Below are 17,772 nucleotides of genomic sequence, written 5' to 3'. Positions count from 1 at the left end.
GAAGGGTAGAGATGAGACAACAGATAACAGAGATTTGTGGCAAAGACAATCAGTTCAGGAGTGTGGGGCAAATAGGGGAACAAACAGCCTCTTCCAGCTCATCACTCACTCTCTTGCTCATGGTCCACACACCAGCCATTTGTGGCCATTCTTTCCAAACTCACCAAGGCCATCTCTTCCACCTCAAAGCCTTTGCACATGCTTTTCCTTCTCACCTACTCAGCTAACTCCTACTTACCCTACAGGTCTCAGCTCAAAAGCCATTTTCTCTAAGGGTTTCACCAACTTCTGGGCCCAGTTCAAGCCCATACTCTATGCAGCCACATCCCCTGTGCATCCTCGGTCACAGGAAAATTGCTCTTGGAATGATTTGTTTAGTGACTATCTGCCTGGATAGGGCTGTGAACTACAGATGGATAGACAGGTTCTTTCTCATGCCCTGTTTTTTTTCCCCAGCCCCAGATGGCAGAGAGCACATATTCATTCAACAAACATCAAGTTCCCAGGGAGTACCAGGCATTGCTCTACAGGGAACAAAAGAAATCACATTCCTGCTCTCTGGAGATTACATAAAGCATAACTAGAAACACATAATGAAAAAGAATATCTTATGTGATATGTGCTATGGAAGAAAATCCAGTGAGGTAAGGAGTTGAGGAAGCCCTCTCTGAGGTGGTGATATTGGAGCAGAGATCAGAAGGGAGGGGCTATCTGGAGGAATAATATTCAAGGCAGAGGGCACAGCCTGTGCAAAGGTGCTGTTGCTGGACTGTGTCTTAGGAACAGCCAAGAGTAAGGAGGCTGGAACAGAGTCAGGGGCAGAGTGGAGGAGATAAGAGTGAAGAAGTGACAGGACAGATCATGCAGGGCCTGAAGGGCCACTGAGAGGACTTAGGTTTTTACTTTGAGAAAGATGGGAGCCACAGCGGTTCAGAGCAGAGGAGGATGGGACTGACTTAGGTTTAGACTCCCTCTAGCTGCAATATTATAGGCCAACTAAGGGGGGCGTGAGAGCGGCAGGAAGAGACCAGGGAAGTATTTGTGGCTGTGGCCTTGGACCAGTAGGCAGCATTGGAGGGACTGATAACTGTGAAAGGTGGTGGAATCTGGAATTTATTTTAAAGGTGGAGCTGACGGGATCTGCTGACAGATGGGATGTGATTGTGAGATGTTAACCTAAAAATAAATAGGCCTTTCAAAGTGAGAGGCAACAAGTGTTTGAGATCAATCAGAATAGCTATTCAGAAATCATTAATTCAGGCAGAAGCCCAAATAGTGTTCCAATTAGGAAATAAATGCAAGGGGTGTTTAGGAGTAAGGGAAGGGGAAAAATTACATCAGTAGGAGAAAGGCATTTCTGTTGGTACAGATAACATAGTCATGTTAATTTTAAACAATGTTTTTAATTTTCAGTCTGGCAGTCATCTGTCCAGTTGTTATAATATCTGCTTTCTTGTTATCCTTGCACAGTTCTTTGGAACACAAGATTGCTTTAGGCTCAATCTAAAGGTTATTTTGCCTTTTTAACATCCCAAAGATTTGAGGTATAAGACATGCAAGGCAGTTCCTCAGGGGTGGCAGGTCTGGCTCCATATTAAAGTGGCTCCATTTATTTATTTATTCATTCATTCATTCATTCACTCATTTATTTATCTGTCTATCTATGTATTTGTCTATTTACTTATTTGTCAGAGAGAAGGAGAAGTCACACGTGATTCCAAGGTTTTTGGCCTGGGCCACATTCTGCCTGTGGTTTTCAATGGAAAACAGGAGAAAAGGTAAAGGGGGATAGAGAAAATGACAACAAATGGGAGGAGAAGGATGGATGAGAGGGACAGAATTCCTGAGGGAGAAGGAGGATGATAGCAATGAAGAGCCAGGTGAGTGCAGGGAGGAGAAACTAACCAGAGAGATGGAGAATGGTATTTCCCTAGAAAGTGGGGGGCGGTGTGAGGGGGGATGCAAGGGAAGAGGAGGGAGCTGAGAGAATTTAAGTACAACGACCTCACCCTCCATCCAGGGGTGAGGTCCTTGCCTCTCCTACCTGAGCCAGAAATCCTAGTGTCTGTTTGGGTCACCCTGGAGGAGGTGGGCAGACAGGCAACGTCTAATTGGCTAGGATTAGCAAATAGGATGAGCTCACAGGGAGGGACTGGGAATCTAGATTAGATAAAGTGGTCAGGGCTAGTCTTTCAGGAGGAAGAAATGTTTGAGTGATCTCTGAGTCATAGGAAGACATGAATTGGAACATTGAAAGCAAAATGAGTAGCAAATGCAAACTCCCCAGGGCTAAATGAGGATGACATTCTTAAGGAGCAAGAGGCAGTGGGCTGGAGTGGGGAATCCACTGGAGAGAAGATAACAGGGGTTGGTGAAAGCCAGATCATGATGGTTCTAGCGTATACAAGGCAGAAATGAAAAGGAAGGGAGAGGTGTGGCCCAGAGCAGAGAAACCAGCTGGAGTCAATACATGGAGGCAAGGAAGGGCCTGGCCCGCAGCTGTTTGGGGGCACAGGAAGTTACCCTGCCTCAGGCTATACAGCCAAGAAAAGGAGTGAGTAGGTTGAGACAATAGTGACCAAGGGACCAGTTGTCGTGGTTCATGTCCACAGGCCACGCCAGGCTGATTTAGTAAGATTTTGTATTGTCAGACGTCAGCTCCCTAAAGAGCAAAGCAACACTGCAGCAAACCACATCCCCTCCCCACAGAGGACCTACCTTTAGGAATCTCTCCTTCCTCATTAGCTCCCAAAAGGGTTAAACTTCAGGAAACTTCTCAAAAATATTTGCAGGCTGGATCCAGTCACCAACTGCTGTGTGACTTTCAGCAAGTTACCTAACCTCTCTGAACCTCTTTTTTGTTTGTTTGATCCATCTGTAAACAAAGGCTTGCTATGGGTGCCATCTTCTGCCTACATTACCACATTCATTCTCCATAATAAGGCAGGGACACTGATCATGATGATCATTTATAGGTAGAGAGACGGTGGTTCAGAGGAAGGAAGTTGCTTGTCCAAGTTGGGAGTTAAAGCCAGAACTGTCAGATTCCAGCAACAGTAAGGCTATGAGGGACCCAATCCTCAGATCCTCCTTAACAAGTGTCACTCAGTAGTCAGTCACTCAGCAGATGGGAGCTGTTCTTATGGACTTTAGCCTTAAGATGGTGTGGGGCTACCTCCCCCAGCCTGTTTCCTTGGCTGCAAAATGGAGACTTAGAAACCTCTGCTTAGAATTCTCTTCTCACTGGCTTTGAGACGTATCAGAGATATAAAGTACGTAAAAATAAATGGTGGAGCTTTGGTAGTTCCTCAAAAAGTTAAACATAGAGTTAGCACATGACCCAGCAATTCTACTCTAAGACATAAACCTAAAAGAATTAAAAACAGTACTCAAAAAAGAACATGTGCACACATGTGTAAAGCAGCACTTTTCACAATAGCCCAAAGTGGAAACAACCCAAATGGTCCATCCATACAGTGGAATGTTACTTAGCCATAAAAAGGAATGAAGCAGTGACACAGACTATAATGTGGATGAACCTAGAAAACCTTATGCTGAGTGATAGGAGCTAGACACAAAAGGACACACATTGTATGATTCCTCTTATATGAAATGTCCACAGAAGATAATTCTTAGAAAAAGACAGCAGGTTGGTGGTTGCCAGGAGCTGAGGGGAGGAAGGAAGGCGGAGTGATTACTTAATTGATATTGGGTTTCTATCTGCAGTGATGAAAATGTTCTGAAAGCTTGAATTGAATGTGGGATCTCCCTGACTTCAAGCACTCCTCTGCCTGGGAGCCATGCAGGTGACACATACCCACAGTGAGATCACCACCATTGGCCACAGGTGACTCAGCAAGAGGGCAGACAGCAGAACCCAGGATATTGTCCAGCTTGACCTGGTTCTTTTCCCTTAGCCCAGGAGAAGCCAGGAAGGGAGGCCCAGGGCTAAGGGACTGTCCTAGGTTCAGAGAATAAATCTTCTACTATTGTCACTTCTGCGTGCCCAGTCTTGTGCTGAATGCCCCAAGAAGACTCAGCTCTGGAGCCAGCACTCAAGGAGCTCCCAGTCTGAAAAATATGAAGTTGGACGTGGACACTCCCAACCTCTCAGTGTCATGACTGAGCCAGAGAAAGGAACCCGGAACTGGGAAATCCAAGAGGAGAAAGCCAAAGAAGGGAAAGCATCCTAGAAGGGGAAATACAGGAGATGGGTTTTGAAGAGTATGTAGGAGTCCATCAGGTCAAATGAAAAAGCTTGTGAGTATTTTACATATTCTGATACTTTGTAAGTGGGAATGCAAAGTGATATAAGCAAATGAAAAAGCTTGTCAGTATATTTTATATACTCTCATACCTCAATAGTGGGGAGGAAATCTGATGATATCTGGCAACATTATTTATGCATTTATCCATTTAGAGGAATATACCTCAATGATTCCATTGCAAAAATAAGAAGAGATGAATGAACAAAGCTTTTCATAGCAGCACTATTTAAAATATCATAGTATGCCTATCAATAGGCTGAATAAATTATGGCACGGCCACACAGTGGAGCACTAGCAGCTGTAAAAAGGAATAAAGAAGATCTCTATATACTGGTATGGAAAGATCTCCAGGAAACATGGAGATCATTATAAATGGTGACCTGAAGAAGAGGCAAAGAACATGATGGAAGGTACAGGAATAGAAAGCTAGATGTCTCTCTATATACTTTGTTTTGTAGATTTGACTTTGGAACCATGTAAATATCTTACGTATCTTAAATATCTTACATAATTCTAAAATAATATATTTTAAAAATAATCCCCTCAGCTTATACCCACTAGGATGGCTATATTGTATATTATATATTATATATATATATAATATATAATATATATATATATAGAGAGAGAGAGAGAGAGAGAGAGAGAGAGAGAAACTAACAAGTGTTAATGAGAATGTGGGGAAATTGAAACCCTTGTGCACTGCTGGTGGAAAACAGTATGGAGGTTCTTCAAAAAATTAAACATACAATATCATATTATCCAGCAAGTCCATTTCTAGATATACTGAGAGCATGAACTCAAACAAATATTTGCACACTCATGTTCATAACAGCACTATTCACAATAGCCAAAAATGGAAACAACCCAAATGTCCATCAACAGATGAATGGATAAACAAAATGTGGTCCACCCATAGAATAGAATATCATTTATTCTTAAAAAGGAAGGAAATTATGACACATGCTACAACATGGATGAACATTTAAGACATTTCGCTACGTGAACTAAGCCAGTCACAAAAGACAAACACATGTTTCCACTTATATGAGGTCCCTACAAGAGTCAAATTCATAGAGACAGGAAGTAGAATGGTTGGGTGCCAGGGGATGGGGGAGGCAAGAATGAGGAGTTAGTGTTGAATGAGGACAGAGTTTGAATCTTGGAAGATGAAAAAGTTCTGGAGATGAAAGGGGGGATGATTATTCAACAACGTGATTGCACTTAATGCCAGTGAGTTGTACACTTAAAAATGATTAAAATGGTAAATTTTACCTTATATGTATTTTACCAAAATAAAAAAAAAGTAATATGGCATTACCTCATTTGAATGACCCAGCTACCCTGTATTTGTTATAGTACAACACTTCAGAGATATTTTTAAGTGTGTGGGGGGAATAGTAAGGTGAATTTTTCAATAATAATAACACATTGATATAATAATTATTATTATAATAATATTAATTCTGTCATTTGAGATGTTTTTGAATTACACAGTGTTTCTAGTTACACAATTATAACACACAATCTTATCATACAGTTTTGTTCCTATTCTTGTTATTTTCAAAATTAAAAATTTCCTATCTTCAAAAAAAATTCCCTAAAAATCAAAAGCTTCAGGTTAAAACATACCTACAGAAAGAAACTATTTCAAGTGACATTACAGCACAGTAATTTGATGTCTCATCTCCAATGGGATATACCCAAAGAACAAAAAGAACCAGAAAAAATGTCTTAAATTGCTTTTCAATAATCGTATTGTTTAAGGTACTGTTGGTATGTTATTCTAAAATAGATGTGTGTGTGTATTTGGAGTAAAGGGAATGTCAGCATCATTTAGAATTTGAACTTTCAATGTGGAAAAAAGAAAATACAGGTATCAGTTGATGTGATCTTGAATTGAAAGTATCATCATAAACTCGTGATGTATTTTATTTTTAAAAATAGTGAGGGTTTTATTAGAAAGAATTATGTTCAAATAATATTTAAATGGTTTAAATTATTTTAATCCTCTGTAAATCACATCTTGAGAAATTTTTTTTTTTAATTTTTAAATAGTGGGGGTTTCCTATTTCCATCTATTGCAAAGACCTAGAAACAACTAACCCAGTAGCCACGAGCACTCCTAGTACCTTGATTGTGGTCTCTAAGTACCACAAAGAATCAAAGGAACAGGAGCTCTTTAGAATAATGGCTGATCCCAGGCATCTGACAAGAAACATATAAGATGTTCCTGAAATATCTTGCTACATCATAAAGCAAGAAAGCTACCTAAGATTCCTGTCAAAAAGAACTCAGGAGTCAAAGTGAAGAGAACCCCACAGGCCAAAGAAAGAATAATAATATGATTATCGGTAATGATAAGAACTGCCATGTAGTAACCATTTCAGTAGTTTAAATTCATGGGTTCATAAATATATAGGAAAAGAATCTCATTTGGAGGACGTAAAGGGCCTGAAGAAGAAACTTCAGGATTTTCATTAAAAGCTAATCAGCGTTTTTGTTCTGCTTCTGTAAATGTGCTTGCTGCATGTAGGAGCTCACTGCAGAGCTCTTTTGCACCTTGTCCTACTTGCCTTTTGCTCAACAAATGTAACTATTTGTGCTGTTTGTACCCCTAGCAGCCCCCTATTTCTGTAACAATTTTTATCCGTTGGCAGCCTGTGACAGCTCCCACCCTTACCAATGTTATGGCTTGTAATCTCCATGGCAGTTTTGAGTTCAAACTGACCAATTAGCTTGTGTAAAAATTCTAGAATATTAGAAATGTTGCAGCTGAGCCCACTGCTCAGATCTTCAAAGCACTAGCTCCTCTGAGACAGCGTGTAATAAACCTGAGTTCTCTTTTCTCTCCAAGTTACTGCTTGATGTTTTGTTGGACTGGTTTGAGATTTTTCCACAACAGGCCCAATAATTATTTTGAACACTAAGGGAAAAAAAGAACCGAGCATTTGTCTTGCCTTTTTCATGTGAATTTTACCACTGGGTAACTAAATGGTACATGAGAGGATGTTTCTCTTTCCAGAGGTATTCTGGCTAATAAATGAAGAAGAAATAATATCACTTCAACATCACTGTGTTGTAGCTTCCAATGAATTAATAGATCTATGCAATGATCATCAATGGGAGATAACATGGCAAAAGGGAGACAGTGGGCAGAGACTACAGAAGAAATAAGATGTCTCATGAGTTGACACATGTCAACTGGATGACAATAAACATGGGGATTCATTATACAATTCTCTCTACTTTTCAATATGTTTGAAATTTCTGTTTAGAAAAAAATGTTTAAAGCCCTTTGCCCTGTGTCATTCTATCAAAGCAGGGTGATGACAGCTAGGAGCCTATAGGCGCTGAGTAAATATTTCCCAGGAAATGCCAACATCTGGCCCTATTTATCCCACACTTGTTCTCTAGCATACCGCCAAAGGCTAAGCTCACGATTTCACTATAATATTCAGTGTCCTCAGTTACAAAACTCCCTCCTCTCCTGTTCTAGGACCAGGTGTCTCAGAGATTAAATCTCACCTCTACTCTCCCAGAAAGATGCAACTGAAGTCAACTTCTGTATGCTGGGGATTGTAGAATAGCCCCAGGTGGAAGCTGTGAGGTCAGTAGCTCACACCATGACTTGCTATTCCCTTTGGCAAATTGGGCTCGACAAAGTCTGGAGCTGGCTTGCCCTGGCTTCAATGATTTGGCTGAGGTTTCAGATTGGCTCAAGGCCCAGCCCTAAGGCCTGGCTGGCTGCTGGGGGCTAGGGCCAGCAGGAAAGCCTGGGTTTGGACAAATTCCCAAGATGCAGAAATAATACATGACAAGAATGTGGGAGTCTGACCATAATAGATTATCCTGTGGGCTGGACCTCTGCTGGGGAGGCTGGGGCAGGTAGGCAGATCAGCAGAAAGGACTCTTTACTCATCAAGTGCTTTCCACATGCTAGTACCGTCCTTAGCTCTGTACATGTATCAGTTCATTTAACTCTCACAATAACACTATGAGGTTGGTACTATTTTCCTATTTTTAGAAATGGACGAAATGAAGGCTAAAGATAAAGCCACTTGCTCCAACTAGTAAGCAGCAGAGTGAGAATCTGAATCTAAGTGGGCTGGCTGAGTCAGCAAACTTTATTAAAAGGCCACATAAATCCAAATGAAATGAAATCTCTATCCTGAAGACATATCTGCACCCCCATGTTCACTGCAGCATTATTTGTGGTAGCCAAGACATGGAAAAAAGGTAAATGTCCATCGATAGATGAATGGATAAGAAAGAAGAAAAATCCTGCCATTTGTGACAAAACGAATGAAAGATGAGGGCATTATGCTAAATGAAATAAGTCAGACAGGAAGAGACGAATACTGTATGATCTCAGTTACATGTGAAATCCAAAAAAAAAAAAAAAATACATAAATAAACTCATAGAAACAGAGAGTAGAAGAGTGATTACCAGGGGCTAGAGGTCAGAGAAATGGGGAGATGCTGGTCAAGGGGTACAAACTTCTAGTTAGAAGATAATAAGATCTGAGAATCTTAGGTATAGTTCGGTGACTGTAGTTAAAAATACTATATTATATACTTGAAAGTTGCTAAGAGAGTAGATCTTAAAAGTCCTCACTATACACAAAAAAAAAGTGAGGTGAGGTTGTATTAACTAATCTAACGGTGGTAAATATTTTTGCAATATGTATATGTATCAAATCAATTCATTGTACACTAAACTTACACAATGTCATATGCCAATTATATCTCAGTAAAGCTGGGGGTATGGGAGAAGTCACACAATAAATATTTTCAGCTTTGCAAACCAGATGGTCTCTGTCAAAACAACTGAAATCTGCTGTTATAGCATGAAAACAGTAATAAACGATATATAAACAAATAGGAAAGGATATAGTCCAATAAACCTTCATTTTAAAGGTGGTATATCCATACAATGGAATATAATTCAGCCATAAACAGGAATGATGCATGATAAAAACACTGATTCATACTATAATGTGGATGAATCTCAAAAATATTATGCTGTTTTGTTTTTTTTTAAAAAAAGCCAGACACAAAAAGTCATATATTATATGATTCTATATATATAAAATGACCAGAGCAGACAAATCCCTAGAGACAGAAAGCAAATCAGTTGTTGCCAGAGGCTGGTGGATAATGGAGAATGACTAATTAAAAGATACAGGGCTTTATTTCAGGGTGATAAAAATATTTTAGAGCTAGATAGCAGTGGTGGTTGCACAACATTTTGAATGTACTAAATGCCATAGAGTGTACACTTTAAAATAGTTTATGTTAGATAAATTTTACCTTGAAACAAACAAACGAATAAACAAACATTGCTTACAAAACTGACACCTGATCCATAGGCCGTAGTTCTCCAACTCTTGCTGTTCAGCATCTCTTAACAAACCCCAGAGCTGAATTAAAAAAAAAAAAAAAGAACAGGTATATAAAATTTTAACTCAAAGCCCTACACACAGCAAGTTTTATTATTTTTATCAGGGTCTTCATTATTACTATATTACTGCTACCAAAGTGAATATTATTAACTCTGACCTTGGCCCCAAGCCCAGCCCTGCCCTAAATTCCTTTCCCTCTGGCTTCTGGCCCTGGGTCACTTCAGATCCAGGGTCCAGGACTCTGCCTGTCTATGACAATGCTACCTCTACTAGAGCTGTCCCCAAGTCCCTGTCTCTCGCAAGACTCCTATCTGCAGCCTGGAGGGAACTTGACCTACCCCGGCAGGTGAGCTTCATGAGGTGGGAGGGAAGTAGGGGTGGGGGTTGTTCATTGTGGGAACCGTAGTCTTTCTGCTGCCTCTCAGGCCCAGCTCAGACTAGGTGCCTTGGAGTGTGGGTACCTGATGTGTGTGTATGCGTGCATGTGTGTTTCACAGCCCACCTCCAAACTAACTATACATCCTTAATCAGGCCTTTTGTGCTTTCAGCAATCCCTCCGGGCTATGCACTTGGTCCCTGGCCTGTGTTGGGCACTTATGGGCACCCCAAGAGAACTCAGCATCTCCTAGTCTCAGGGAGAAGAAACTGGGCAGAGGCGCACCAAGCCCTAAATGGACAGGTCTGGGTCAAAGGGAGGAACACCTGGCTAGGGAGCCAGGATGGGAAAATGAGAGAACCAGGGGCAATCAGGGAGGCTTCCTAGAGGAAGGGGCCTACCTAGAAGGTCACAAATCCCAGACAGATCCTAAGGGAAATGCCAACCAGCCATGTCATGACCCTGGCTCAAATTTGACCCAGCCTCTGCAACCAATTCCAAGCTTTAAAAGGGAATCGAGGCTGCCTCTCTAGCTGGTCCATGAACTCCTGGGTGTGGAGTCACCCTGCAGTTAGTCTGTAAACACTTCCCCAGCATGAAGGGTCACAATTACATTGACCCTGACCCATCCACAGAATAGTGGAAACATGCACTGAACTTGGAGCCCTCCCCATGTTTTAGCTTTGTGACCTTGGGCGAGTTACTTAACTTTTCTGAGCTCAACCACCTCCTGGGTAAAATGGGCATAAGATGGTTAAATAAAACTGCAAGAGTCTTCCATAGCCATAGTCACTGGGACAGTCAGAGGTACAAACCCAGGGCCTATAAGCTGAATCAAGGTCATTCCCTGACCAAGTGGAAATCAAGTGCAGGGGAATCTCAGGTGACAGCCCCCCACAACATCAGGGGCTCACCACTGGTGGACACAGAGCCAGGACTACGGCGAGGCAAGGATCAGAATTCTTGACCTTTCTTTTCACCTCTGGTTCCAGTATGTCTCCGCACAGCACGGTTCCTGATCCCATCTTTATCTAAAATGTTGGCATTTTGTTCATCATAGATTTTTTTGCATTAATTTTGGTCTATTAAAATATTGCATTAAAATATTACTTATCTTGATGACTGAGATTTTCGACACTGCCTTAAATTTTGTGCCCGAGCAGGATGCTTCACTCTCCTCACTCTGCCCCTGTCCCAGATGGACACACAACCTATATCTCGCACGTGGCTCTACCAGGCAGAGCCTCCATCTGCAAATCCCTGGAAATTGGGACTAAAGGGAAGATATTTTGTCAGATTTACCTGGGGAGTACCTCAATTCATTCCCTTCCCTAGCACCCAACTTCCTGAGCCCCCACTGAGTGCCCAGCTTTGTGCCAGGTGATGCCGGGTCCCCAGAAAGATGACACCCGGATATCTGAGCAGGTCCCCTGGGAAATCCCAGGTCTGGCTCAGCCTGGGCATTCCCAGGCCCGCCCAGGGCCCGCCCTGCACTTGAGGACCCCGCCTGGTGGGTACCCCGAAACTCCCCAGGGTGGTTTCGGGATAGGAGGCCCACAGTGAAGCAATTTACATGGCAGCCCCAGGCACATTAAGCCCATCCCATCTGATGCTCTAATAAAGGGGAGGCAGTCTCACTTCTGCGGGTACTCAACCACAGCCCTGGGGGAAGAGGAAGGACCCCTCAGTGACAACCCAGGTGAGCCCAGACACCACCAGCTCTTGGGACAAAGCCAGGGTCTGGAAGGCCCTGGTCCAATCCCTACTCTCAGCCATGCCTGATGGCTTGGGATCAGGAGCTGGAACTAGATGAGAGGGGACATCTTCTGGTCCCTTTGGTCCAGAGTATGCATCGGCAAAAATAATTCCCAGCCCCTGCACCCATTCTCTGCCTGAGCCTGAAGTGCTGGCAGCAAAGGCAGGAGGCAGTGCCAACTTCAGGCCTCTCCTTCTCTCCCCTTCCCCAGCTCAGCTGGTCTTACCAGTTGGGCGGACACCTGAGAGTCCCCTGTGGTGGCCAGCAGCAGCTACTGAATGATTAGGAAGTGGGTAGGGCTTGTTGGATTGGCCTCAGTCTGTCTCTCTTCTGTTGGCATCTGAATTACCTGGCCTCTAGGTGCTTCCTGGGATAGGCCTGCCTTATTGACTCTTGACTTCATCCTGGGAGGGACAGGATAGGATGATAGAGCCCCTGAGACCCACATGACATTGACACAGGGTACTTTGTTCCCACACCCCGGCTGCCTCCCGCCCACAGCTCTGCAAGAGGCAACCGTGTCATTCACCGTTGGACTTTGACAGTGACCAAAGGCTGTGCTCAGTTCTCCACACCTGTCTCCTTCCAGCTCTGCTGAGGTCTCCGCTTAGGTTAACCGGATATGTCTCCTAGAAGCTGGAACCCCACAACGGTGGTCCAAGGTGTCCATTGGATCCTGCTTGGATTGTTCCTGTGGCTGGAGCCAGGGTCAGGTGGGTCAGAAGGCAGAGGCCTGGGACCAGGACAATCAGTTCTGCAGAAGTATACTGCCATACCCTTTGTGTCCAGCCTTGCATAGGATGAGACTGGAAACCCCAGGAGACCCGTTACAAGGAATCTCCTGTCTGGGAACACAGATGCTCCCAGCCCCATAGAATCAGGGCAGCGGGTAGGCGAAAGACCTGGGGCCTAAAGAAGAAAAATGAGGAAGGCTTCCTGGAGAAGAGGACACAGATCTAGGACAGAAAGAAGAATTTTACTTGAGGAGAAGCAGGAAAGGGCATTTAAGGTAGAAAGAACAGAGGAACTACAGTGTGGACTGTCAGTGGAAAAAAACAAAAATGCCTGGGTTCAAATTCTGCTTCTGCCACTTCCTAGCTCTGTAACCACAGGCTGGTCAATTAACCTCTCTTTGCTCACGGAGTCATTGAGAAGATTAGGTTTGTTAAATTATATAAGTTACCTAGAATGATGCCTAGCACACAGTAAATGTTAATAAATGTTAGCTGTCATTCAACAACTCACCCCAGCTCTCTCTAAACCTAGCATTTCTGGGTTCCAAGTTCAGCTGCTTACATTTCCCCCACAAGGCACAGGCCCACCCTCTCCTCCCCTGGGCAACCTCCTGACATCTTTCTCTCTAAAATTCCCCAAACTCTAACCTATCACAAAAAGAACTATCCATCTTTCCCTCAAAATACCTGGGGACTCTGCCCACTTTTGTCCATCATACCACAACCACTCAGCTTTGGCCACCTTATTACTCACCTCCACAGTCTCCCCTTCTCAACTCTAGGCCCCTGAAAATTCATTCTCCACATGGCAGCCAAAGGAGCAATCTTAGAATGCCAGCCTGGCCATTTCTCTCTCCTTCTCAGGAACCTACCATGGCTCCCCAGTGCTCACGGATAGTCTAAGCTCTTTAACCTGTTGTCTGTGCCTCAGTTTCCTCATTTACACAAGGACAGGGTTGGGGGCACAGTGTTATCAGATGGAGAGTTGGGGGCATTGAGAATATGTGGAAGCAGCAGAGGGGGGCTCAGGAACAGGGCATGCCAGGCCTCTGACCTAATGCCATCCCTCCTTCTGCAGCATCCCTGCCCCTCCTCATGGACTCTGTCATCCAGGTCCTGGCTGAGCTTGAGCAGAAGGCACCGGTCACCGAGGCCATCCCCATTGCCTCTGTGTGGCAGCTGTCAGCCCAGCACTCTGGCCCCCAGGACCCCCTCCATCACTTCCTGCTACAGAGCTGGAGTCTCCAGGCCATCGAGTTGGATCCCACCACACTGAGCCCAGAGTTGCAAGGCCTGACAAAGGAGGTGGCCCGACACAGTGTGCAGGGCAGGCAAGAATACGGGGTGGTACTGGCACCTGATGGCTCAACGGTGGCCGTGGAGCCTCTTCTGGCAGGGCTGGAAGCAGGGCTGCAGGGGCACAGGCTTATTAACTTGCCCTTGGACAGCACAGCCACTCCTCCAGATGCCAGCGACCACTCTCCAGATGTCCGAGTCACCTCTCCAGATAACCAAGCCTCCTCGCCAGATGCCAAGGCCAAAGCCCCAACCACCGTGGACAGCCTCCTGGTTACTTTGGCCAGAGACCTGGGTTTGACTTTCCTCCAGGGCCCCAAGAATTGGAGCCACCCAGGCCTGGGAGCTGAGGGCTGCTGGGACCAGCTCTCTACCCCCCGGAACTTCACGCTTCTGAACCCTGAGGCATCACCGCTCACCACAGCTTTTCTCAATGGTGCTCTGGATGGGGCCCTCCTTGGAGACTACCTGACTCGGGCTCCGAAGCCCCGGCCACGCCTCAGCCACCTGCTGAGCCAGTACTATGGACCTGGGGTGGCCGGAGACCCAACACTTCGCAGCAACTTCCGAAGGCAGAACGGAGCTACTCTGATTTCAGCTCCCGCCCTGACTCAGCAGGTGTGGGGGACCCTCATCCTGCTACAGAGGCTGGAGCCTGCACACCCTCAGCTGCAGGGCATGAGCCAAGAACAGCTGGTGCTGGTGGCCACCCATGCCACCAAGGAATTCACTGAGGCCTTCCTGGGTGAGAAGGGCCCCCACTTTCTATGACTGTCCCTCACAAAGACACAGACACTCACCCTCAGCCCCATGTAGTCAGAGGGATCCAGGTCTAGGGGATTCTGAAGGGGGCAGTAGGGCTCTAGCTTAGGGGCCAGGGCAGCTGCACAGGTAAGGAAAGGCTAGATTTGGGTCTTGAAGGATGACTGGGAGTTCATAGGACAAAAAGGAAAGTGAGGAAGGAGGCAATGAGGAGGTGGGCTCAGCAAATGCAAAAGCACATATTGGAATGGAAGTTCAGCCAGTTACTCCTGTGCATCTTTAGGTGAGTTGCTTCACTTCTCTGAATCTCACTTTCTTCAGTGAGGCAGAGTAAATCATTGCTACCTCTTGGATTTGCTGGATGACTTAAGAAAGATGAAGCATGTAAAGCAAGTAGCACACAAGTGGAGCATGATAAACGAGAGTCAAGATTCCTCTTTTCTTATTGTAAGCTGTCTCTCCTAGGGGTCAGAGAAGGGCCAGCTGTAGAGAGTGTTGGGTCTTGGGCTGTAAAAAGCCTTGAAGTCTGAACTACAATTCTTGAAGTTTATCCTGAAGCGGGTGGGAGTCATAGCAGATATTCCAACAGGACTAACTCAGATTTAGTTAAGTGAGATCCCAATGAAGGTCAATGTGGTGTGAGATTGAACTGTCCCCAAATCTGGAAGGAGGCTGGGAGGAATGGCCCATATGAGCTTTCTAATGGGGGTGCAAGTGGCAGGCAGAGAAATACTGGCTGACTCCAGCCCCGGACGCCCTTACCTGCAGGGTGCCCGGCCATCCATCCCCGTTGCGTCTGGGGCGCGGCGCCGTACCGGGGCCACCCGACGCCGCTGCGGCTGCCGCTCGGGTTCTTGTACGTGCATCACACGTACGTGCCTGCTCCCCCCTGTACAACCCTCGCGAGCTGTGCCGCCAACATGCGCTCCATGCAGCGCTTCCACCAGGACACGCGCGGCTGGGATGACATCGGCTACAGGTAGGCGGGGCCCGACGAGACAGGGGCGGGACCTGTTACGTAAGGGAACAACTGGGTGGGCGGGGCCTCAAGCAGGGGGCGGGGGTTAACCAGAGCAAACTTGGCAAGAAGGAGGAGGATTTTGAGGTGGAGAGGGGTGTGGCCTAGACAAGCGTGGGGCCCTAACAGAGCTCGGGAATACTCAACAGTGGGAAACTTGGGTCTGGGGTGAGACTAGAAAAGGAGGAGGGGCCTGAGAGAGGGAAAGGACCTGTGGTAGCGACTAGGGTTGAGGCGCGGCAGTGATGGGGTTTGGCCTAAGACAGAAAAGGGCTGTGAATCGGGCAGGGACTGTACTCGAGAAAATGCGGAGGGGGCTGGGCAGAAAGGAGCGTGGTCAGTGCCGAGGGTCAGATCCAGAGAACCAGGTTTCTGGAGTGGCATTTGGTGGGGTAGTGGGATGAGGCCGGAGCCAGGAAAAGACAGCGCAACCAGTCAGGACTTGGGGTGGGGGTGGCCCTTCGCACATATATGGGGCAGGTCGCCCTCTTACGCTGCGCGGTGCCTGTCCCCCCACCCCACCCTGTAGTTTTGTGATGGGCTCAGACGGCTACATGTACGAGGGCCGAGGCTGGCACTGGGTGGGCGCTCACACACGTGGCTACAACTCCCGCGGCTTCGGCCTGGCTTTCGTGGGCAACTATACCGCGGAACTGCCGGTCGAGGCCGCGCTGCGCGTGGTGCGCGACGTGCTCCCCAGGTGTGCGGTGCGCGCCGGTCTCCTACGGCCGGACTATAAGCTGCTTGGCCACCGCCAACTCGTGCCCACGGACTGCCCTGGTGACGCGCTCTTCCAGCTGCTGCGCACCTGGCCACACTTCGACGCGGTGAGTCCGCAACACCTGCACTACCTCAGCCTGCGACCCATCTGACACAAGCTCAGCTCCTGACCCCTGTCTGCCTGCCCAACCTCGGCAGGCCCCTCTCTCCTTCCTGTAACTCCTCTGCCCACACAGCCTCAGCCAGGTCCCTGATCTCCCTTGCGGCCCTTCTATTCAGGCAACTTAGGCCCAGTATTAAGTTGTTCTGCTCGCAACATTTCCTACCACCACCGCCACTACTACCACCACCCCATCCTCTGCCTGCTCAACCTCAGCCTAGCCCCTGATCCGGCCAGCTTGTCCTCTGCCAAGCCTTCATCACTTCTACCCTCCCAATCAGGGCATGGACCCTGACCCCTGCAGCAGCCATTCTGCCCCCACAACGTCAGCCTGGCCTGCATCACTATGCCCAAGTCACAACCCTCCTACCTACACAGTCTCATCCCAGCCCACCCAACCTTGGCCTTGCCCCTGCCCCCCTACCCAGAGGCCTTCCGTTCACACAAGGGTCACCTAGCCCATGACCCTCTACAGAAAACCCCTTGCCTGTCTAGCTGTCCAGCCCCTAACCTTATGTTGCACAGTCTTTTGCCCAGTCTCAGCCCTGAGGATGCTTGCTCAGCCCCAGCCTCCTTGACCCTGATGACGATTCTTATGCTGGAACAATCTAGGCCCAGCCAGCGCAACCTGGGCCCCACCCCGACCTCAATGACTAAAACATCTCTATGCTCACACACCTGCACAATCTCATATTACCTGCATATTGCCACTCTATTTTGTTAAGCGGGCCTGCAGTCAGTGTTGTACCTACCCCCTCACTTAGTCCTTTTCCCCATGCAGGGACCCACTATGAGGAGGGGAAACTCAGCCTCAACCGACCCCCCCAAGCCTCACGCTCTCTTGTCTTTTCTAGAATGTGAAGCTAAGAACTGCCAGAAGGGCCTCCAGGAGATCCAAGAGGAAGCCACCTCCAGTCACGCCTACCAGCCAATGAACTTCCAATAAAGAGCTTATGGAAAGAAAGCTTGTGTCTGTGCATCATCTGTGTTTGCACACGTCATCTCAGTTTGGGTTTGCCCAAAAGCAGACCCTGAGACAAGAATTCCAGTGTAAGTAGTTTGGAAGGTGATCTCAGGACATATTAGTTGGAGAACAGGGAAGAGAGGTAGGGAAGGGAAGACAGCCTGAAAAGGGTGCTTTATCAAGCAGGTTGGCACTTGGGGTGCATGGAGCTCATTCCCACTCGGGACCTCTGGGAAACAGCATAGGACACACACCTCAAAGTCATCCCACTGAAGACACAAGAGAGCTAGGTTATTGATCCTCAAACTCCCAT

At 46.5% G+C, this 17,772-nt stretch overlaps 2 protein-coding genes across 3 annotated transcripts in view; one reads left to right on the top strand and one right to left on the bottom strand.

The window, feature by feature from the left end:
* Positions 1-12,504, bottom strand: part of CYP4F22 (cytochrome P450 family 4 subfamily F member 22) — a 44,252-nt gene extending 31,748 nt beyond the window's left edge. The window contains exons 1-4 of one of the 2 annotated variants that reach the window (XM_039867679.1): positions 12,381-12,504; positions 12,032-12,209; positions 10,964-11,322; positions 9,619-9,691 (exon numbers count right to left, since the gene is read on the bottom strand). In XM_039867679.1, coding sequence (XP_039723613.1) covers positions 9,619-9,638 — 20 coding nt within the window. In that variant the 5' untranslated portion in view covers positions 9,639-9,691; positions 10,964-11,322; positions 12,032-12,209; positions 12,381-12,504. The remainder of the gene's footprint in view (positions 1-9,618; positions 9,692-10,963; positions 11,323-12,031; positions 12,210-12,380) is intronic. The other variant, XM_039867680.1, reaches the window with a different exon arrangement.
* On the top strand, positions 12,307-17,459 carry PGLYRP2 (peptidoglycan recognition protein 2). The gene is made up of 5 exons (XM_039867678.1): positions 12,307-12,518; positions 13,618-14,580; positions 15,366-15,576; positions 16,145-16,442; positions 17,350-17,459. Exons 1-5 carry the CDS (start codon positions 12,428-12,430, stop codon positions 17,428-17,430), a joined length of 1,644 nt encoding a protein of 547 aa, XP_039723612.1. The 5' UTR covers positions 12,307-12,427; the 3' UTR covers positions 17,431-17,459.
* The last annotated feature ends 313 nt before the right edge of the window (positions 17,460-17,772 follow it).

The sequence above is a fragment of the Pteropus medius genome, unplaced genomic scaffold (assembly GCF_902729225.1).
Source record: "Pteropus medius unplaced genomic scaffold, Ma_sr-lr_union100, whole genome shotgun sequence".
NCBI lineage: Eukaryota > Metazoa > Chordata > Mammalia > Chiroptera > Pteropodidae > Pteropus > Pteropus medius.
This window is presented reverse-complemented; position numbering and strand designations above follow the sequence as displayed.